General features: G+C 43.8%; 1 protein-coding gene across 1 annotated transcript in view; it reads left to right on the forward strand.

Moving 5' to 3' along the window:
• The window catches only part of LOC126483468 (BTB/POZ domain-containing protein Tiwaz), a 173,186-nt gene that overhangs the window by 135,200 nt on the left and 13,132 nt on the right, over window positions 1–24,854 (forward strand). Inside the window, exon 3 of the mRNA XM_050106623.1 lies at window positions 10,052–10,257. Coding sequence (XP_049962580.1) covers window positions 10,052–10,257 — 206 coding nt within the window. The remainder of the gene's footprint in view (window positions 1–10,051; window positions 10,258–24,854) is intronic.

Raw genomic sequence — 24,854 nt, forward strand, 5'->3', positions numbered from 1 at the left:
ACTTGTCGAAATTTACTGCTTACTTTTGTTTTTGTATACTGATGAAAAAATCTTTTATTAATCACACTTTTCTTGACTGCATTTTGTGGAATCTTGACAGCTGAGTTGTTTAGCCTCGTATGGTTCATCCTCAGAATCTGTCTCTTGTTACGAAAGCAGTATGTCAAATAGTCATCAAGCGTCCGTTGTGGTCACTAAGTGGATGCTAAGTGGATACTAAGTGACCACGATGGGCGCTAGATGACTATTTGACGTTTCACTTTTTTAACAAGAGACTGGTTCTTATGATGACCCACAATATTCGAAACTAGTCAGCTGCCACACTTCCAGCATAGATGATCGAGACAGTTGTGAGTAAAAAGAAGTAACAGCAGTAACCAATAAATACGAGCATGTACTGTACAGTAGTTCGTGACATATACATCTTGTAGGCAATAGCCGAATCGAAACTGGATGAAACTACAATCGAAGTTATTGTGTACTTTTATTACGTGAATAATCCGATAATTTAGAACTAAGTATATTAATACCACAGCGTGGCGTTTATCTGTCGCGACACAGAGACAATAAAAGTTAGTTAACTGTTTAATTCACCTGCGTGTCGTAACAACAGTCCCTGAAACCGGTGCTGCAGCACTCACTATAACAGACAGCTCAAACGGTAAAGATAAATTATGCGTTGCGCGCAGTTCAAAGAGGCGCTTTAGCAATAATAATTGGAAAACGCAGGTCAAGGAAACCGGCTGCGTTTTAGTGGCGTCATTAAAACACGGGGCACCCAATAAAGAAACGCACAACAACTCCATTTGTGGCGGACAAACGCGCCGCCCGCAGCGCTCAATGATGGATCAATTACGACCGCGGGCTGGCAGTGTCGCTATTGTGGGCCGCGTCTGTGTGCGCGAGGCGGGCGGGCGAGCGCGCTGAAAGCGGTTTTGTACGCCTCTTTCTCGCCGAGCGCCGCGCCCCACAAAATTTAATGGAATAACCGTCGGTCGATCACACTGCGCCACGCGGCGATATCGAAAACAGCGCCTGCCGGCCAGTCGGGCTAGCGTAATTGCCGGCAAACGGCCGCGACATCGATCCATCGAAAACTCGTCCCGTGCGCTCGCTACACCCGCGAGGGCACCTCGCTGCTACCGCCATTCCCTCCCCAAAAAGTAAACAAGTGCAAGCAGACACTGTGGCGCAGCACGTTTCGAGCGTGTCACTGTCGGCTCCTTCGTCTTCGACGGACACTCGACACTTACTCTGTCGATCACGGACAGAAACGTGAGATCTAAAAAGTCAAAAGCCAAGTCGACGTGGGATCCTCAGTGAATATCGATACTGACATAAAGTACATCATCACTTTCCCTTAAAATCGATATCTGTGTTTTAGTCTGAACAATCGGTATTTTTCGGTTTCTGTTTGGTCTCGGTTGACGACTGCTTCTTTTTCATTTTTCTAATAACCAGGTAAAAAAATTGGTATATAAATTTGCCATATCAATAGTACTAAAAACCTTTATTTTAAAAACGAATAATGTTTGTTCATAAAATTTCCATTGCTTGTAAATAACGGGTTATAATAGGCAACTGGAAAGTTGAATAATACTATTTCAATAACTACACCGACAGTTAGAAACTAAAAACAAAAGACGCGTAGCATAAGAGTCAGTGCAACACTGCTGAGACAGTATGTATCTGTCGCCGTGTGGTGTGTCCTGTAAACAAACGAATACGTGCGGCGTGCTAAACTTGCCCCAACTGGTCTATGCGTCGGACTTCGGTTGAATTGCAGAATGGCACTACACCTAGTTAGGGAAATGTTTTACAAAGTGCTGTGGCACTGAAGTACAAATCACCATTTGCTCTAAAAGATTGAAAACGGGAGGAAGCACAACAAACATGCAACATGATATAAGAAGAACACATTAACATTTGACTGATATACCTATAATTTTATTGGCGTGCTATTAACTTGCGATAATGAATCATCTTGGGAGAAAAATTGATACCTTTCAAAAGTGACCATGCAGGAAAGTCATCAACTTCTGACCCTTCGATCTCGCAGACGCCACGTCAGTCGCATTCTCCTTCACCACATTTGCTGGAGTCAGTGGCACTGATCCCTGCCACAGCTTCAGTTCCATACCTATCGAGATCTCCTACTCCTTACATTTATTAGAATTTTTAATTTTTATCCCAAGTCTACGTTTTTACTGTAAATGATAGCAATAAAAATCCGAAAATCTTTATTTCAGAAACCGGTTATTTTGCTCGATTTTAAATGTTAGGTTAAACTGGAGACGTAAGAAAACGCTATAACCGAAAACCAGTTATTTCAGTGATAACCTTCACCCCTATTTTCAACACTCACTTATCAAAAGGAAATCCAACAGACATTAAGCAATATTTTTTTTCTGTTGCTTACAGCGAAGTCTTTTAATGAAAACTAATTCACTTTTGGAAGGTTGAATCAGGGAATTGGTCTAAAATTGTTGCAAGCAACTATTGAAAAATACGAAACTTCGTGTGTGTACATAACTAAAATGGTTCAAATGGCTCTGAGCACTATGGGACTTAACTTCTGAGGTCATCAGTCCCCTAGAACTTAGAACTACCTAAACCTAACTAACCTAAGGACATCACACACATCCATGCCCGAGGCAGGATTCGAACCTGCGACCGTAGCGGTCGCGCGGTTCCAGACTGTAGCGCCTAGAACCGCATGGCCACTGCGGCCGGCTGTGTACATAACTAAATCTCGTCTTTGGTGCTGCATCACTGCAGATTGTTACCGCATTATGTTACAGACGTGGTGCGTCGTCTTGCAGTGGTTAAATAAAACAGAGTCCTGTCAGTAAGTAGCTGCTTTAATAGAAAAAACACGATTAAATGGTGGTCTTGCCATTCTGATGCCAGTTTTGCCAATGAGAATGAAATAAGAAAGAAATATTGCATTGGGACAAGAAACGATTGAGAAAGTGATGGAATGGAGGATCGTTAGAAAATCAAAATTGGGCGATGTTGTGTAGCCTTGGTGGCCGACGCCCCTGAGCTTTATTTGCACATTGCAAATTCTAGTTTCTAAGTAACGGTAGAAGGGAACCAAGCACTCGGACTCACGTCAGCAACCTTAAGTCTATTACTTCATTTTGCGAAATGAGGAAGGATAATATCGATAGCAAGATGTAACATTCCAGGACATTAAAAAAAAAGAATAAGGCTTCGCAGTTGCTGTTGTTGTTGCTCTTTTGAATAGCAAAAGTCACTTGAAGAGATATAGAAATATTGTAAGAGAACCCATGCAAATGGCTCTTACGCATTAGGAGTCTTGTGTTTAGTTACTGTCCCACATCACTCGGTACGAGGCACACGAGCTGGTAGCAGCATGGAAGTTACTTCTGAATGACATCTTACCATATTTTCTCCACTGGAACTTGTTTTTAGGCGAATATAATGGTTTGGGTGCACGACGCACAGTATTTATTTTTTATAAATGTGGTTGTGACTTTAACGCTGGTGCGGCATTGGATAGTTATAGTGGTCACTTCTTCGTTTTCTACATTTGGCTGTACCAAAAACCCAAGACTTTAATTATTTTTTTGTGTAACCTTCATTATTTTGATCTGGACTCTAAAACCAAGGAGCAGGTTTCTATCGTAGAGGAAGTGAATGATTGGTAAGAAGGTCCGACCATTGTTTGTTGAGATTTGGTGACTATGATCGAGAACAGTGTCATGAATCGGTGTCACTTTGAAGTGTAATGCAGTATTCAATAAAAGTTAGTTGGCCTGCCATAATAATGTGTAAATTACTGGTAGAAGTTGCTTCGTATATTTCTTGATACATGTAGATATATTTGTAGAGATGTTGAGCTCATCGTGTGATAACTACGAAACGTGAAATTTCAGGGCAAATTAAACTTCTGTGCTTTTCCGATAATTGATGTCAGGCCACTTAAAATTGCTGACAGAATTCTTAAAAACTGAGTCATATGTATTTTACAGCTTGACTCAAACTTTCAATATAGAAGTATCAGTTTTAAAACATTCCCCAGACGGTGGTCAACCATCATTCGCGGTACGCTCTCTAGCGGAACTGATAATCTAACAACGTATATGGAAGAATTTCAGAGTAATTCTTCCATATGCGTTCCTAGATTAGCAGTTCTTGCGGGTCCGCAGCTCGTGGTCGTGCGGTAGCGTTCTCGCTTCCCACGCCCGGGTTCCCGGGTTCGATTCCCAGCGGGGTCAGGGATTTTCTCTGCCTCGTGATGACTGGGTGTTGTGTGATGTCCTTAGGTTGGTTAGGTTTAAGTAGTTCTAAGTTCTAGGGGACTGATGACCATAGCTGTTAAGTCCCATAGTGCTCAGAGCCATTTGAACCATTTTGAGTTCTTGTGGCGCGGTGTAACTAGTTCTCTGATTTGAGTAAAACCTATGTTTCAACGTTATGAAGATACACATCGCTTCTAGCAACTGTCACGCTCCCTATTATGCCCAAAGATTTTTTTATGCAAAAGAATCTGTTTGGTTCTGCCTTTCATGACAGTTCTTGAGCTGACTCCTGTACATAATTTACGATATATTAAACAATGTGATTAAGTGCAGGGTATTCTGATGTGGGTCTATAATTACTGAAGTGATAGCAGGTTTTACTATCACAATAGGACTTGTTGAGTTAAAGCATAAATGAATCCAATCTCCAGATGTCATGACAATAAGTGGCGATTCAAATACGTGACAAGTACGACAAGTTTCCGTGAGTAATTAGTTGGCAAAGTTGAAATGGGGTTCCATCAAACGATTGTAGTTTCCTTTCGTCTACTGTGAGTGGGCCGATTATTCTAACAAGTAACAGAACTCATTTATAGACGCCAAAAGTAAATTAGATCTTCTGTGGGCACTGTGTGGGCAGGCGCCGTGCTGGTGACGTCAAAATCATCGACCGAGTACCTGCTTTGCCGGAACTGCCAAATAACTTTACCAAACACTGTGTTCAATTCGTGTGGAGTCCGCTATCAGTGGTGGGCTGCAGTTCAGGCTACAATCAGGACTGTTGACCACCGTGTCGAGCTGCGGCCGTGGATAACATTCCGATAACTCGTGATATCGAGCTCGGGTTATGCTGGCAAGTGGTCCAGATCAGTGCCTACAAGAAAAATGCTGTCCGGACTACCGAGACAGTGAACATTCTTAACTCAATCAATCTCCGGTCTCTACTTCGTCTTCTCTCTCCGGCGGTCCGGAATAGACACCGCTGAGAAATCCCATTCTCTAGACAAACTCCGAAAAAAATTAAGATTCGCCGACTCCATCAAGCCGCATGGCTGCCAACAGTGGAAGATCGCGGATCATAGTCTCAATCACACGTGTGCAAATCACCGCACACAACTCCTCCAAAACACCACGAAAAATCCTACTCCAATTGAGACGCTTGCCACCAAAGCTCGCGGCGCCTTGTTACGTCAGCAAGCGTCAGCTACTGTCTACCAGTCAGCTTGCTCTGTTAAAGTGCATATGGGGAGCCCGCGGCGTGGGAAGAATAACCGAAATGGCAAAATAATGTGCCTATGTGAGGCGCCGGCTTGGCGGACACCTCGCTGTCACCGAGCGTTCTTAGAGAACGCAACGAAGCAATCCCCCACTGCCCTGGCAGTGTACAGACAAAGCAATGACCAGGCACTGCATCCATTTGTAATGTTATCTTCTGAATAGGAATACTTCTTCCTCATAGAATGGCAAAGAAAGTTGATATGTCAGATAACGATCTGTTTAGCTTTAGGAAAGGTAAAGGCACCAGTGATGCATTTCTGACGTGCTTGATAATAGAAGCCAGACGTAAGAAAAATAAGACACATTCGTAGGATTTTTAGACATAGGGAAAGCAGTAAACAGTGCAAAATGGTGCAAGGTGTTCGACATTTTCACGAAAAAAGTTATGGGCTATAGCGAAAGACTGGTAACGTTCAACGTGTACAGTATCCAAAAAAGAATAATAACAATGGAAGATCAAGAACGAACTTACAGAATTACAAAGGGTATAACGCAGTGATGTAGCCTTTCGCCATTACTGTTTAATTTATGCTTAGGAGAAGTAATGAAGGAAATAAAAAGAAAGGTTCAGGAATGGAATTAAAATTCAAGGTGAAAGGTATCGATAAGAAAATTCACAGATGGCATTACTATCCTCAGTCAAAGTGAGGAAGACCTGCGTGATCTGTTGATTAGAATGGGCATATAGCGTGGATTGAGAGTCGGCGGGAGAAACACAAAAGTAATAAAGAGTAGCACACATGAGATTAGTGACAAACTTAATAACAAAATAACGAACTAGACAACATGGAGGAGGCTGCTCCTGGAAGCAAAGTGACACATGACAGAGGAAGCAAGGACATAAAAATAGACTGACATAGTGCAAGAGGTAATTCCTAGCCAAAAGATGTCTACTACTATTAAACATCGACCTTCACTGGAGGAAGAAATTTCTGAGATTGTATGCAAGCAAATCGTGAAGTATGTGAAAAGAAGAGAATTGAAGTGGGTTTGTGATGTGGTGCTTGCAGAAGAATGTTAACCAATAGCAGGACCGATAACAAAAGAAATGAGAATGTTTTTTAGCAGAATCGGCTAGGAGAGGAACATGAAGAAAACATTGACAAGAGTAAAGGACAGGAACAACTTCCACGGTACTGAAAGGTGGTACAGCTGGCGTAGCCGCAGAGGAAGACAGAGATTTAAATACATGCAACAAACAACTGAGGAGATTGGCTAGAAGTGTTGCTCTGAGGTGAAGAGGTTGGCTCAGGAGATTGACTAGCGCATTAAACCAGTCAGAAGTCTGATACCTGTAACCCCCCGATCCCCCACCCAAAAAAAAGTAAATAAAATGGCACCACGTCACCGCGTTAAACTTAACCCCGCATACGGGCTAGCGGTGCCCGTGTCCCGCAGTCTGAGTACTGGGGCTGGCCGACCAGGCCAACCGGACTGTCTCCTGGCTCCGCTCTAACTGTGTCGCGGGGTCCCTGGGTTCAGCCACAGCACAGCCAACGGCCCCCCGTAAATCTCGCCGGCACAGATTTTTGCGTCGAGACTGCCCGCAGCAGGTGGCCAGTGGCATCCGTGGTGACCCTCTGCTCCCCTACGTAGCAGCATATGGTACAGCTGCTGGTGTCACAGAATGTTCTCAGCAGAGGCACAGTACGATGCGGTTCGTTATTTCTTTATTTGTTCTTCTACATTTAATCGTTGCGAAGCTGTACTCAACGTAGTCGATGTAATGTCAGATTTGCAAAACTCATCGGTTCATTAACACCAACGCTTCAGGATGTGTATTACTAATCAGTTAATCACATTGTCCAAAAAACTTCTTTTCTGCCACTTTCTACGAAGTATCTGTCCTAATACATTATTTCGCCGAGCGGTTCTAGGTGCTTCAGTTTGGAACCGCGCGACTGCTACGGTCGCAGGTTCGAATCCTGCCTCGGGCATGGATGTGTGTGATGTCCTTAGGTTAGTTAGGTTTAAGTAGTTCTAAGTTCTAGGGGACTGATGACCTCAGATGTTAAGTCCCATAGTACTCAGAGCCATTAGAACCATTTTGAATACCTTATTTCACAAACTCATTCATGTTATTATTTATCCTTGCTTTTCTGATTTTTTATCATTATTACAGAATTCTACACCTTCACACCATAGAACGGTGTGGAGGTTGTAATTTAATGGGGAATATTGACTGATTTCATAATCAGGTACCTTTTTCCGTCAGCAGAAATGTTCTATTGGTGGAAGCTTCTCCCACCTCCAGATTTCCGACCGAAAAGGTGATGCCGTGATAAGGCACCGGACTCGTGTTCTGGAACAACGGAAATCACACCTGCATTCTGTAGTTTCTATAGACCCAGTGAGGTGAATGCTGGGATGGCGCCGTTGGAATGGACAATGCCGATCATAAGGGCCGACTTGGAGCAGGAGAGGCACCGCAGGAAACCTTCGTCAGCATGACCAGAAACGATTCAGAATTCACACTCATAGCAGTGGAAGTTCAAAAACATAACAAAATCATTTTTTTACATGTTAAATTTCATCATTTTTTTCACTTACTACTGGCTTCATTTGTTACTTTAGGTACACTTTTCTTCATAGGTAAGAGAGATTCTTCGATGAATTTTGCACAGCATACAAACCCTACTTACAGGTGTATGAAACTCTACAATTTTCCAAACATATTAAAAACTGTGTAAAAATTGAGATAATTAACTTTAAAACTTCAGTTTTTTTTCTAAGTATGAAGTTTAAAATGTAACACCTCACTCATTTTTTCATATATTAAATAAATTCTAGAGTTTCATACACCTGTAAGTATTGTTTGTATGCTGTGCAAAATTCATCGAAGAATGTCTCTTACTTATGAAGGAAAGTATACCTATAGCAACAAATGCAGCTAATAGTAAGCCAAAAAATGATGGAATTTCACATGTAAAAAAATTTATTTTGTTATGTTTCTGAATTTCTGCTGTTGTGAGTGGGAATCCTGAATCCTTCCTGGTCATGCTGACAAAGTTTTATGAATTTATTTGTAAATGTATTGACAGTGGAAATTAAAATATCCTGTGGTGCCTCTCCTGCTCCAAACCGGCCCGTTTGACGTCCTACAGTCCTACCCCTTTAAGCGGACGATCGACAATCTCATTAGTTCGACGTCTTCTGTTCAGTGGTGACTCCATACGTAAATTTAGCTCACCATCACTCACACTTTTTATGCCAGGCTACAGGTAAGGTTCCATACTCACGCACAAACCGTCCAACCGAAGCCCAGGTGCACTTACATGTCACTGGTATCTCTTGCTTTGCATCTTAATTGCTCAATGGAATCTGCAGCCCGTAGTTGATGGGTATGGCACATATAAAAGAGAAGGACTGACACTTCTTGATGATGTAATACATAGTTTCATTGTCGATAATTCTGGTTGGTTGCACTAGTTACGTGAAAAAAAAGGAAGAAAGAAAAGCGCTACCCTCATTAATTTAAAACGAGAAGACGCACTTTCGCCCCATGCTCCTTTTTCCAGCGACGCACGCCAACAATCACACCCCACAAAAGTTCTTGCGAGCTCTCGGCTCGCGGAGGGTGATTAGTATTGATTCAGAATTCCTAAACACGAAACAGCAGTAAGTATCGTACACTGTGGCGACTACAATCGGCAAGAAACAGAGGAAATACATTTGCTGTTGCCAATATTAACCACTGAAATAATGACGACAGTGACAATTTGTGCCAAACCCGAATTTCCCGCTTTATGCAAGCGGTTGCAGTAACCGCTTCGGCCATCCGTGCACGTATCACTGTCAGACGCAACTTTCCATACGTCGTCGGCCACGTGTCACAACCTGCACTCGTACGTTACGTGTATTCCCTTCCAGGAAGCACATACTTATTGAGATACGAAGGAGCAGTATTGGCGAATAAATACGAAATAGCGGTGGCTGTATTATTAAGAAGCACGAAGCAATGTTCAAATGGTTCAAATGGCTCTGAGCACTATGGGACTTAACATCTGAGGTCATCAGTCCCTAGAACTTAGAACTACTTAAACCTAACTAACCTAAGAACATCATCCATCAACACACATCCATGGCCGAGGCAGGATTCGAACCTGCAACCGTAGCGGTCGAGCGGTTCCAGACTGAAGTGCCTAGAACCGCTCGGCCACACTGGCCGGCAAGCAATGTTCCTTCGGACAGGTATGCATATGTCTCTAGTGACCTCATTCTCGACGAGACTTTAAACACGCATCTTCTTTCGTTCCGGATTTCTGAAAATGTATCTCCGATATCGCACCTTAGTCACATAATCAGATTCGAGAAAATGAATCCATTTTGATGAAACTGTCACAGGTGAAAAAAGCACGCCTTGACACAGTTTTGTTAAATAGCCAGATTTATTGGAAGCATTCTAGATGTATTCAGGCTGCTTAATGTGAAATGTGTGAGTAATGTCCTCTGAAAGGCTGCGGGTGCCTTGCCTGTTGTTACGCTCGGTGTGTGTCTGCGCGCAGGTTCCCCGAGTCCCGGCTGGCGAAGCTGTTCAACGGCAGCATCCCGATCGTCCTGGACTCGCTGAAGCAGCACTACTTCATCGACCGCGACGGCGGCATGTTCCGGCACATCCTCAACTTCATGCGCAACTCGCGGCTGCTGCTGCCGGACACTTTCAGCGACATCGACCTGCTGCTCGAGGAGGCCCGCTATTTCGACATCGCCCGTGAGTACCGCACTTACCTCCACATCCACTTTATACTGCTCATTTCATGCAATCAACAAGCTGCAATTCTGAAATTCTGAAGGTAGCAACGATAAAATATAGGGAGCGATTAGTTATCCACTGGTATAGAAACCACACTGCAGTTACGAGGGGCGTTTTATTCAGATCCCAGTACACCATATAGTTCCCACTCTTTTGACTACAAAGACCTATTTTTCACCATAATCTCCGTTCAATGCGACGGTCTTGGGCCATTTAATGGGAGGGCCCTCTATTGGCCGACGTCAGAGCCTATGTCTGAGAGCATCAATAACCCTCCCCCCATTCATCCATGTACTGCTTCCTGCTGAGTGCATCCTTGACAGAGCCAAACTAATGGAAATGGGAAGATCTGAGATCCGGTGTGTAGCGTGGATGAGACGGAACAGTCCAACGAAGTTTTGTGAGCTCCTCTGGGGTGCACAGGGTGTGAGGCCTTGCGTTGTCACGGATAGCGAGAAGTTCGTTTACATTTTTGTGGCGACGAACATACTGAAGTCATTTCTCCAATCTCCTGAGGGTAGCACACCTGCGTGCTCCAGCCGGCACGCGGGAGATCGGACAAATTATTGCGACCTCGTTGCGATGACACCTGCCCCAGCGACTCACCGTGCTTTTGTCCACTTCCAGGTCTCCGTAGACATTCTGCAAGCGCTTATGAATATCTGCGATGTTCTGGTTTTCCGCCAAAAGATACTCAATCACAACTCTCTGCTTGGAAAGCACTTCCGTTGCAGACGCCATTTTGAAGGCTACGTATAGCGTTGCCACCTATCGGCACTTCATGAAACTATATAGGCTGAAGCGGGAATATTTTACGATATCCCACGACAAATTCCACATTTTTAAAACTGAAATAGGACAAGATAAAAATGTGTTGCGTTACTTATTGAACACCTCCCGTGCAAGAGCCGAACAGCATGAACGAAAACGAATAGCTGAAGAAGAACTGAGACATGGTCCTATCCCTGATGTTATTTACTCAGTCAAATGAGCAACATGTGAAGGATATCGAGTAGAAATTTGAAAAGGGAATTAAATTTCAGGGAGAAGTAACAAAAACTTTGGGATTTTTCGCTGATATTGTAATTTTATCAGAGATGAGAAGGAATTTGCAAGATCAGACGAACTGAATGGACAGTGTCTTGAATAGAAGTTATAAGGGAAACTAGGATAATAAAACAGTCCATTTAAATCAGATGATGCTGAGCGAATTAGATTAGAAAATGAGACATTAAAAGTAGTTGGCAGCAAAGTAATTGACGCAGGTCTATCTGAAAGGGATATAAAATACAGACTGGAAATAGCAGATAAACGTTTCTGAAGACGCGAAGTCTGTTAACATCGAACATAAACTTAAGTGTTAATAACTCTTCTCTTGAGGTATTCGTGTGGAGACGTGAAGCCTTCTATGTATTAAAACGTGCCCGATAAAATAGTCCAGAGAAACTTCTGAAATGTGATACTACAGAGGAATGCTGAAGGCTAGGTGGGTGGATCGGATTACTAATGAGAAGGTTGTTGTTACAGTCTTCGGTCGGAAAACTGGTTGAATATAGCTCTTCACAGTGATCTGTCCTGTTCAAGCCTCTTCATTCCTGCGTAACTGCTGCATTATACAGCCATTTAACTTACTTACTGTGTTCATCCCTTGGTCTACTCTATTCATTGTACCCTTCCCCCCCCCCTCCCCCCACATTTTCCTAGGTTACCGAACTGACGATTTCATGTTACCATAGGATGTGTCCTATCAACAGATCCCTTCTTTTTGCCGAGTTGCGCCACAAATTTCCTTCCTCCGCTATTCCGGAGGTAATGAATCGAATTGAGGAGAAATGAAATTTACGGTACAGCTCGACAAAAAGAAGAACTCTGTAAATATGACACAACCTGGGGCACCATGGAATCGTCATTTTGTTAATATAGGGCAAAAATTGTAGAAGCAAGATGTCTTCATTCTGAAGACTACAATAACAACGAGAATCTGTAGCAGGGAACGAGAACGTCTAGTTTGACATCTTAGAGAATAACAGACGAAGTTCTGTATGTCACACATACACGAACGTTTCGTTTGCTGAGCTAGCGATGAGCGATTCCTGAAGGAGAGAAGGAAGGAACATTAGGGTTTAAAGTCCCGTCCATTTCCATGTCATCAGAGATGAAGCACAAGCTGGAATTCTTTTCTTTTTGTTAACATGGAATAGGAAATCTTTCGTACCATTTTGAAGAAACATCTCGACATTTGCCTGGAGCAACTTAGTGATATCAAGAAGAACCTACGTTTTGATTGTCGGACGCGGATTTGAACCGTCGTCCTTCCGAATCGAGGCCAGCGTGCTAACCACTGCGCCATCTAGCTCGGTAAGCGATTTCTGAGACAGTATTGTATACGAATCAAAGTAATAGTAAAACTGTTTGATCAGGAATTTGTTCATAGCTAGAAACCTTCGCCACTCCCAGTCTCCATCGGAATAGAGTTGATTTTAATGTATCGTCGATGTCGAGGCTATTGGGGACAGGCGCTAACTCATCTGGACAAGAGCAGGTAATAGTGTCGGCCGTGGTCCTGTTGGAGGATTCGTTTTGGTATTTACCTAAGAGATTTAAGAAGGCAAAGTATAGGTGAGCATGAACGAATGGAGATTCGAATTTCTCCTCTCGAATACAACAACAGTATTTGCGCTACCTGGGACTGTTTCTGATATTCAGTCGTAAACTGCCGCCAGGCGCACATGCTATTCACTCACCTGTAAATTCTCTTCAGATACGTAATCTCACCATTTATTTGTTTCCATTTTTATACCCTGACTTCTAAGGAGTAATTTTTACAGTATTTAACCTTGCTGACATCGATGTCTCAGAATTAAAGATCAATATTACCAGCGCTGAAGCAACGCCACTTTGTCGCTACGTAACTGAAGAAATTGTGTGGCTCATATGATGAACTAGGAAGTACTGCACTACGCAAGGTCATATAACTCTACCACGATGCTTGGTCATCTACAGCCCAAGTTCAGGAACCAACAAGACGCGGTTCTCCTGTCCGTATCTATTCCTACCGCAGCAAGGTTCCTGCGGTATTGGGCTACCTCCCAGACAGCCCACGCACAGAGCGAACTAGTGGTCGGTCTTTCATTACCTAACGACAGCATATGTCCGGCGGCACTTTGGTGTCAGTTGTCATCCACTAACGCCACACGGAAAGCGCGCGGAAACGTCCTTGATGCGAAACCTACGGCCGCTCGTAAAACTTATGAAATCCCGTTATCGCTTTGCTCTAAGAACTGTAATCGAGAACATATTTTCAAAAACTAAACAGCATCTGTAGCTATATTGTTATGGAGAATCTTAAACCATGTATCACTTACGGGAGCAGATTAGTCATCAAAGACGAATACTTCACACAGAAACCGCTTTTATTCACCCCACACTAGAGAACACAGAGTCTACCTCAGTAGAGAGAGCTCCTTTTTCATATATACGTGGCATGTTCTAGCAAATTCCAGTACACAATTAATACGAAAGCGCAAGAAATTTCCAGGGATCAATAACTTTAAATGATAAGTAATCCCAGAGATATGATTCGAACCGATGACCCACGCATTGTGTGCCACTGACTATATCTGCTATATCAGAGTGGAGGGTGAACTGTGGTGTCAACATTACGTGGAGTCTACTATCTGAATCCCAGCACCCTCCTTTCTTCTACTAAAAATTCGAAGAATCAAAGTAGTGGGCAAGTCACCTATTTGTATCTTAAATGTCAATCAGTTGTGGAAAAACTGAGACGACCTAATAACAGTGTGAAAGATTCATAACATTTCATCGATGGTTCACAATACCTCGGAAACAATATACCCACCTTCTTCCTCAATGACTCAGAAACTAAACGTTTCCGTACGAATGTTGACTTGGATACTTTTTGTTTCCACATCAACAAATATTTTTGATTCTCCAAATAGATTTGACGTGAGATGGAAATATTTAAGGACCGTGTTTAGACGTGTTTCTGCCGCAGCAGCGAGACAACGACCAACGAATCGCGCTCCTCGCTATGGCTAACAAGGCGGTTGGCATTCTGCAGACGCACACAATGATTCCAGGTTCAAATCGCCGTGGCAATGTTATGCCACGTAAATAACTGCCTTGGACTCAGGTTACGAGTAGTTTACAGTTTCGTCAGCCTAACAGTAATTACATAGAGCAGTCTGTTCGCACTACCGTCAGATAATGGGCTGAGTTTTAAGGCTTATGAGTGTATTCCTTCTACATCTACATACATACTCCCCAAAACATCATGCAATGTATAGCGGAGTCGTTCCCTTTCCTGTTACACTCACAAAGGGAGCAAAGAAAAAAGACTATCTATACGCGTCCGTACGTGCGACTACGCTGTTCTTACGCTACTTGTACGTTGCCGGCAGTAGAACAGTAGAATTCTTCTCAGTCAGCCACAGATGCCGGTTTTCTAAGTTTTCTCTGTGCTGTTTCGTGAAAAGAACGTTTTCCCTCCAGACATTTCCGTTTCAGTTACGAAGCATCCCCGTAATATCCGTAATATTCAAGTGTTGACTGAACACACAGGTAACAAATCAGTCTAGCAAATGGTTGAAATGGCTCTGAGCACTATGGGACTTAACTTCTGAGGTCTTCAGTCCCCTAGAACTTAAAACTACTTAAACCTAACTAACCTAAGGACATCACAAACATCCATGCCCGACACAGGATTCGAACCTGCGACCGAAGTGGTCGCGCGGTTCCAGACTGTAGCGCCTAGAACCGCTCGGCCACCCCGGCCGGCTCAGTCTAGCAGTATGCCTCTGAATTGGCTACCTTCTGTACTATACTGCAGCGGTTCTTTCTATATATGGTCCAAGTTTCATAGAGTTTTATTACTTGTCTACGCCAAACCATAAACAACAAACAGAGACGAAAGAATTACGCCGTTGGCTAACATATTCCCTCTTATTACTGCTCCTCTCTGATACCGCCAAGTGTGTGCGTACAGTACTCCAATTTCCGCAGTAATGACAGCGTTATTCATACACCGGTATTTTCATCTAGCAAATAATTCCCCGAAAGCCTAGAGTGTACGCCAGACGTAACATGCCTGTCATTGTGAAGGATAACTTCTTGGGCACAGGTGATCGACATGACTGTTCGGGTTTATCCTTAAGCCAATATTGCCACACGGTATCATGCTAAGCTGCTCCGAATATCACGGCTGCGTTGCGTGAGCGCTCCTTGCCACGCGCTAATGCGCACGCGCTGACGGGTACGATTACGGAATCACAGGTAACCAGTGGCCAGACTTCCGTGACGGGAACAGTTCGATGACAGGCGTGCTGCCAACACGGACAGCCTTAGCGTCTTCAGACACTAATGAGTACACGCGTTTGCGTGCTCTTCCCCGTGGTTCGCTCCACTTCGTCCGGTACGTTACTAGGTAACCACCGTAGCGATGGCCGCTGCTGGAGTGTATTATGTAAATTTTTAATTTAAGCTCCTATACGCTCGAATAAATTTACATTTCCTTAACAACTTTGGGCGTCCTAACGGACGGGTGTTTTTGCTTAATGGAACATCGCCACATTAATAACGTGTACCAGATTCCCGGAATTATTACACGTGCCAAAAAGTAGTTTTGTTGGGAAGGTATAAATGGCTGGGATCACACTTTCAAAAATCTTTGTTCGATCTCTCAATTTGACTGCAATATTGCACACAGTATTCCGAATAACTATTGAAAATTAAAGTTAACGTTTTATAAACTTCCGTTGTCTATTGACGTAACCACAACAGAAATAAAAAGCGGAATAAAATCGCTTAAATAAATGTATTATCAAGTTCTTAAGATCGTTCACAGATCATTACAGTCCTCAAGAATGTCATCGAACGTTCGATATAAATTTCTTGTGCTGATGTTCTTCTGAACTATCCATGAAACGAAAATATGCTGATATTTGATACTGAACGTCCGCGTCTGATTATAACATTTATAGGGAAACTATGCTCTGCAAAGTTTGTTTTTCCTTCGAAATGAAAGACGAAAATAGAAAAGATTAGTTTCGTCTCAGAAGAACGGCGCCAAAGTTACAAAAATATATCTATCCTTTCCAGTTCCCTCAAATTTTGAAAAGGATCTGGAAGGTGAAAATGTGATCCTGGCAATGTGTTCTCTCTTTCTTTAATGATTATGAGTGCTTCGTAATCACCGAAGTCTAGTCGCGGTAGCAAATAATGAGACTACTGACCGCTAGTTACACTGTGCAACAGAATTAGAGGATCACGCTTTCGAAACCCAGTAACTGTAATGTCTTGCGCAGCATAAATTTGATATTTCTCTGAAAGCTGTCTACAACCTTCCTCTGTAACGGTGCAAAAGAGTGGCGCCCATGCGACGTCGTCGTCGGGCTCGTCGATGCTTCAGACAGCAAAGTGTCGACACGTGCTAAAAGAAGGCCACAACGCAGAAATCATGTGACGTGTAAAGTGTGTTAATGATGTCCCATTACCACTAAATTTCATCAAAATTCTGCCCAACATTGATAGCTGCGTGAATAGAACTCTAAAGCCACCAGTTCGGCAATAACTTCGGTGGCACCCCGCCCTCCTCCCACATTTATTGAGGATTTTAACAATGTGCTTTCACAGAGGAAACCTTCGAAGAAGTGCTACATGGCTGCAGTAAGACAACTGGCACCAGAGGTGTATCAAGTGGTTGCCTACCTGCGCCTAGCACCTGTGTAATTGTTCAGTGATTGGACTTTCTTGCTACACTATGTGATCAAAAGTATCCGGACACCCCTAAAAACATGCGTTTTTCATATTACGTGAATTGTGCTGCCACCTACTGCCAGGTACTCCATATCAGCGACCTCAGCAGTCATTAGACAGCGTGAGAGAGCAGAATGGGGCGCTCCGAGGAAGTCACGGACTTCGAACGTGGTCATGTGATTGGGTGTCACTTGTCATACGTCTGTACGCGAGATTTCCACACTGCTAAACATTCCTAGGTCCACTGTTTCCGGTATCATAGTGAAGTGGAAACGTGAAGGGACATTCACAGACCAAAGCGTACAGGCTGACCTCGTCTGTTGACTGACAGAGACCGCCGACAGTTGAAGAGGATCGTAATGTGTAATAGGCGGGCCGGCCGGGGTGGCCATGCGGTTCTAGGCGCTACAGTCTGGAACCGAGCGACCGCTGCGGTCGCAGGTTCGAATCCTGCCTCGGGCATGGATGTGTGTGATGTCTTTAGGTTAGTTAGGTTTAATTAGTTCTAAGTTCTAGGCGACTGATGACCTCAGAAGTTAAGTCGCATAGTGCTCAGAGCCGTTTTGTAATATGCGAACATCTATCCGGACCATCACATAAGAATTCCAAACTACATCAGGATCCACTGCAAGTACTATGAAAGTAAGGCGGGAGGTGAGAAAACTTGCATTTCATGGTCGAGCGGCTGCTAATAAACCATATATCATGCCGGTAAACGCCAAACGACGCCTCTCTTGGTGTAAGGACCGTAAACATTGAACGATTGAACAGTGGAAAAACGTCGTGTGGAGTCACGAATCACGGTAGACAATGTGGCTATCCGATGGCAGTGTGCGGGTATGGCGAATTCCCGGTGAACATCGTCTGCCAGCGTGTGTAGTGCCAACAGTAAAATTCAGGGGCGGTGGCCCTATGGTGTGGTCGTGTTTTTCATGGAGGGGGCTTGCACCCCTTGTTGTTTTGCGTGGCACTGACACAGCACAGGCCTATATTGATGTTTTAAGCACCTTCTTGCTTCCCACTGTTGAAGAGCAATTCGGGGATAGCGATTGTATTTTTCAACACAATAGAGCACCTGTTCATAATGCACGGCCTGTGGCGGAGTGGTTACACGACAATAACATCCCTTTAACGGACTGGCCTGCACAGAGTCCTCACCTGAATCCTATAGAACATCTTTGTGATGTTTTGGAACGCCGACTTCGTGCCAGGCCTCACCGACCGACATCGATACCTCTCCTCACTGCAGCATTCGGTGAAGAATGAGCTGCCATTCCCAAAGAAATCTTCCAGCACCTGATTGAACGTATGCCTCCGAGAGTGGAAGCTGTCATCAAGGCTAAGGGTGGGCCGACACCATATTGAATTCCAGCATTACCGATGGAGGCGCCACGAACTTGTAAGTCATCTTCAACTAGGTGTCCGGGTATTTTCGATCACATAGTGTATTTACACGCAACGCGTTATATTTGTCTTTGTTGCGAATCAACTGCCAACCCTTGTACCAAGCATTGGCTGTGGTGTGTCATCTTCGTGCTAATTTTTTAGTACAGTGTTTCAAGTGAGTGTTAAGTGTTGTGCGTCTTTTCCGAAGTGTTGCGAACGGAAATCATACTATGGCTGGGTGTGATTTTTACATCTCTTGCCAACAGAAACCAGATTGTCGCTGTGTTTTCTTTAACTGTCTGTCTAATATTTTACCTGTCTGCTACCTGTGTACTTTAGTAGCATCGCCAACCCTACGTTTTATGTTTTAACTTCCTCAATTTTCCGACATTTTACAATTTAAGTCTTCGTTTTTATCGCCTGCTTTTACTGTTTATTGTCTTGTTCTTATGTTTTAAAAATTCTGTAGGGTGAAGAGCGGCGTACTAAGCTGCTGCCAGTCCGCCCCCATCGGGGGAGAATCGAAACTCAATACAGGAAAAAAAGCGCTATAACATTGCAACATTGCTCGGGGTAGACTCATAGTTTCCCCTTCGTCTGAAATTCTCTCTTCGTTAAGAATGACATGCTAGGTTTATTTTGCTAGGAACTCATCAATCCAATCACGATCACAAAGCCGGTCTGATGTTCCTTATGCTCGCAGTTTGTTCATCAGGTCACAGTGCGGAAAACATTCAACGTGGCATCAATCTGGGGGGGGGGGGGGGGTGCTTTCTACTGCCTTCTGGCTGTCGTGGATGAAGAGAACGAGCTAGTCTCCACACGATCGTCATTTGCGGAATCCGTACCGAGTGCTACACAGAACGTTTTCACTCTGCAAGGGGATCATAATGCGCGAGCATGTAACGTGTTTTGCAGTTCTTTAACAGCCTTTCTGCCCGTGTTTACCCAGTCGTCGTCGCAGAGTGGAGATTTCCCGCAAGTTGGCTGTTTGCAGAGATTCGCGAGCTGGCGGCGGGCTGCGCTGCCAATTAACGCCGGCGGCGGCCTCGTAAGTCTGCGCGGGCGGCGATGGCGCGATTAGCGAACCTCGCGCCTAGCGCCTCGCGCCGCCCGCCAGTGCGGCAGCCATCGCGATTTAGAAGCGCGCGTGCACAATAAATCGGCGCCGCCGAATAACGAACTAATCTCCACGGAGCGGGCCGCCACGCGGGGCCTCGCGCGCGCCCTTATCACCGCCAATTACTCAGGCCCGCCGAGCGTAAATTGGTTTATAACGCCGCCTATCTCCGCAGCAGCGAGCCGGCCGCAATAAACTGGGCTGCCCCGGCCGGCTGACGTCTTGCTCACACCTCCCGCTGACAGCCACGCCTCGCGCACCGCGACTGCTCCCTAGCACTTTTGTTCTCTCGCTTTTATGTGCCTTACTCACGGCCGGGCTCTCCGTAATGGCCGCTAACAATGAGCCTTATTATACTGTTACCTTTTTCTGTGTGGCTGGAATTCCTGCGTTATGACGCCACCCAGTTTTCCAAGAAACTTCGCTTGAAGTGACTAGTTGCAATTACAATTAACTGAACCTGCTGGTAATAGACATAATAACGACACATTGTCCGACTTCGTAGGGTGTTGTTATTAGATTGATCCATAACTTCGTAGCTTTTTTGTTTTCCATTTTGGTATTCCAATAAAAATTTCTATGGATTTATTTATCGATGGTCATTTTTTTAATTTGTAGTTCACTGTTGGTATTTGAGTTTAAGTATTGTTATTTCGTCATTTAAAAATAGTGAGGGGAGCTGTGTACGCTAGAAAATGGGGTGCCAAGTTGGGAAATCGGAACATTTCTGATACATTCTTAGTCTGAGATCAACAGAGGGGTAAGAGCAGCGGAAATAGCCAGTAACGTTTTCCCCGTGTATGGGTATAATGCCGTTGGACAGAGCACGGAAACAAAATGTTTTTCTCGCTTTAAGGAGCATTGTTTTGATATTGGTTACTCTCCACGTTTGCTAAGGCCTTCGGGGTTTGATGAAGATAGTTAGGAAATGGTTCAAATGGCTCTCAGCACTATGGGACTTAACTTCTGAGGTCATCAGTCCCCTAGAACTTAGAACTACTTAAACCTAACTAACCTAAGGGCATCACACACATCCATGCCCAAGGCAGGATTGGAACCTGCGACCATAGCGGTCGCGCAGTTCCAGTCTGAAGCGCCTAGAACCGCTCGGCCACAGCGGCCGACTAGTTTAAACATATTCATCCACGAGTGTCCAAGCCAGTGTACTTGAGAACTGGCAAAGGTGATCAACTGTGATCATTCTAGCATCGTGCGAAATTTGCATGCAGTTGGGAAGGTGCAAAGAGCGCCACAATATCTCAGAAAACGAGATGAAGGAATGTATCATACGGGAAGGTCAGCCCCCCGGAACACCTGGAAAAATATTCATGCACATGTTGTATGGTTGTTACACAATTCATTTTGGACGTGTGTGTGTATGTGTGTGTGTGTGTGTGTGTGTGTGTGTGTGTGTGTGTGAGTGAGTGAGTGCCGGCCGGTGTGGCCGTGCGGTTCAAGGCGCTTCAGTCTGGAACCACGCGACCGCTAAGGTCGCAGGTTCGAATCCTGCCTCGGGCATGGGTGTTGTGTGATGTCCTTAGATTAGTTAGGTTTAAGTAGTTCTAAGTTCTAGGGGACTGATGACCTCAGATGTTAAGCCCCATAGCGCTCAGAGCCATTTGAACCATTTTATTGTGTGTGTGTGTGTGTGTGTGTGTGTGTGTGTGTGTGTGTGTGTGTGTGTGTGTGTGTGTGTGTGCAGTGTCGTGTAGTGTAATGTGATGTTTGTGTTGCATGACGATGATGAAGATGATGATGATGATGATGATGAGAGGGTGAAACCCCGTGCCGGCACTTAGCCTGCTTCTCGCGAATAGCACCGAGGGGGCTGCCAAGCTTTATCTCCCCATCCGGTGGACAGACCACCATCAGCAGCGTCATGCGCCCTCACTTCATGAGACACCGTGGAAAGGTTTGGTACTTAAAGCACGACGTTGGTGCAATATCTGGTGATCAGGAACTTTACGCTTCAGCTTCCCTTCCCCTTTTTTCCACCACTAGGATTCGAACTAGCTTACCCCCGTGTCTAGTGCCACCTCACAAGCAAGCATTAGCGACCTCCGTCGCGGAGGCGGGTACTTCTGTGCTTTTAGGTAATCAAAGAAATTGCTTTTGCTGCCGATACCGTTTACAAGCTCAAACATAAAATATCTGGTTATTTTGTACTCAATAGAACATTCTTCATCGTGACAAAGGCAAGAGTTTCTTCTTATTATTGATAATTACCAAAGTTATTCATGAATAACAGAAACATGTTTTACATAACTTCGACGAAGTATTGAAGCGATGAGCATAGGGTATTTTTGTTCCGCGGTTTTTTTTTTTTTTTTTTGTCTTTTTTTTTTTTTGAAGAAGAAGTTGCGCTTCTGGGGCTAGCGCTAGGTGATAACTCTGAATTGCTTTTTTAATTTTTACTGAAACATTCCTCTGTTTCACGTCACAAATCAACAATATTCGAATAAAACCTGAATTAAACACCGATAAGTTCAGTTTTGCTATAAATATGGCTTCCTTTTAAGTAACAGACAGGAGGATAACTACGTAGGGCAAAAATGTTCCATAGGATACCCATCCCTTTATTTGTCGTCACTCAGTTTCTACACGCTTCACCGCTTTCGATTTTTAGGGGAATCTAGTAAGACCATCGTTAGGAGGAAATGCCTAAAAGGTATGCAACACAACTAATGTACAGGTAATGTGGTTACTACTTTAACTGGCCAAAGCCACTAGGGAACTATCGTAGTCTAGGCTTACTTATGATGGTCTGTGATAGCCTAAGATACTTTTATTACTCTAGTTGCGTTTGATGTTATTAACTGCAAACTATTCCGAGCTGGACCTTTAAAGGATACTTTCTTCCCCGACAGTGATCTCATAATGTAATAGTATCGCCAAACTGCGCCGTGGTTCCTACTGCTTGTTAAACTTCTAAAACAGACAGGATGAGGCAGTTTGTTTTTCACAGCCATCTCTCTAAGACACCACTGTCAGTTGTATGTAATTTGAGCTGAAGACCACCTTACGTTTATTGTCCCCATCGCTACGTAAATAGCTGCATAGTAATACAGGAGGGCATCATTTCGTGCGAGGCTGGCCCCAAGAGGGTTTCTGCCAGACACTGAACTGTGAACTGCAGATTTATCATGTAGATTTAGATGTAACACGACATTCACAACTGTATTTTCTGTGTATCGGACTTCGAAACTGGATATGCCAACTTTCCTTCAGAGAGTTAGTCAGTTAACTCTGTGCCATTGCTGAGTAGTTCGTCGTTGTGACTCTTCTACAAGCATTATTTTTAACATTTCTTGAGACTATAACTCTCTTCTTACCCACAGCGCAACATATAATACACTTTTTATTTCCATCAAAAGACAATTTTTTAGATTTTTTGTCATATCAGGACTGCGTATATCGATTTTGAAACGTCCGAGAAGAAACGAGTGGTTTTGTGAGCAGGGCAATTACAGTTGTGAAGACGCGTTGTACTATAGCTACTTACTAAAATAAGAAGCACCGTGAGTTAAATATCCAGCGTATTTAGTCGACAGATTTACACTTTCATTCTTATCTGATAAAGTGACATTAGTTGACCAGTATTCTTGAGTAGAGAAACTAGAATATTGTCGTTATAATAGCATCTCTTACAAACTATTAATTTCAAATTATTCCCACATATTGGCAGTATGTAGAAACACAAGAAAGAAATACGTCACTCTCTATAAATGGATCCCGGATACCTTGCTAGAGGAGTCGTCAACAGTAATCGCAAAATTACATCCCGTTGGTACAGGAACGTTGGGTAACAGATCTTCGAAACAATTTTAAAACGGGGGTTTAGCATTCCGTAGAGATGTAAGTGAAACGGACGACAGCTCTCTTCTACGACAACGTGGAGAAAAGGAACCGCCCTGACATTCGCCAATAATGATTTAAGGGAACACGAATACTCTAAATAGGGACGGCTAAACAATGATTTAAGCAGACCAGACGTTAGATTTGGTAACACAGTGGATAATGTTCGTCGGTCCATGCTGGTCGTATAGTAGTTCAAACTTGCGCCTCAGTAGTGTCATAATGTGTTCTGCTACGACTTAACTATGACAACGTCAGAACAATGCTTTTTACTCGTTAGCTGCCAAAAAATTCTTTTCTGGCGCAGCGGAAACGGAAAGGAATGTGAACAGTGAGGTCTTCTGAGATGTTATACAAGTTGTAGATTGAAGAAGTCCGGAGAGGAAATCGGCTGCTACTTTTTGAAAGGAACAGTCCGAGCTTTCATATTAAACCTGAACGCAACTGGCAGCCCGGGGTGTGGAAGCCGCTCCTTCTGATTGAGGTTGTGTCGCCTTAACCAGTTTGCCACCTCGATCGGTTTGGTTAAAGAGTAGCGCCCCAAACACAGAGTTGTAATTCGTTGCTCGAGAAAAGTTTAGAGGTGTTTCTACTTCATATGCCCGCAACAGAAAGTAAGTTCCATTCTAAAGCCCAGCATTCAGTCTTAGCTCACAACGCTTTATGTCCAGAGCGTTTTATTCGTTGCGGTAAGGCCGCTCTCACTCGGACAGTTACTGCTGTCCTTAGCGTTTCCTCCGTACACTGCTTACAAAATAATTACCGCCAGGAATGTCTTCTGGCCGCTCCCGGCAGCTGATGCGGCCTGCTCGTCGTTTTCAAATTAATTGCCTCTTATCCGCCAGTCAGTAAGGCTAATGGCAGAAACTTTTCCTATTACGGCGTCTTTAAGACTTCAGCTCATTTCCAAGTATCTAAGGATCACAACCACTTAGCCTTAATTAAACACAAAGAATAATAATTTTGACCGTAAAATATGTAATACTTCCACCTGCGGTCACCAATATACGTGCTGAGATCTGATGTTCCCTGTATTCATACATTTATTTATTTATTTAACCCGATCTGATTAGGACCATCAGGCCCTCATGTACATCACACATACGGTACATTCTTTACATCATAAGTACCTAAGTAATATCAATTTCAATACAACAAATAGTATTAAAATGAGTTGAGTGTCTCAAATGCAATGTGAGTAAATAATACCGTCTATGAACTACTGAAATTAATACTGGCAGTACTTGTACTACTGAATAGCCAAAGAAACTGGTACACCTGCCTAATTTCGTGTGGGGCCTCCGCGAGCACGCAGAAGTGCCGCACCACGGTGTGGCATGGACTCGACTAATTTCTGATGTAGTGCTGGAGAGAACTGACACCATGAATCCTGCAGGGCTGTCGATAAATCCGTAAGACT

This window comes from Schistocerca serialis, chromosome 1, assembly GCF_023864345.2.
Source record: "Schistocerca serialis cubense isolate TAMUIC-IGC-003099 chromosome 1, iqSchSeri2.2, whole genome shotgun sequence".
Classification (NCBI taxonomy): Eukaryota; Metazoa; Arthropoda; class Insecta; order Orthoptera; family Acrididae; genus Schistocerca; species Schistocerca serialis.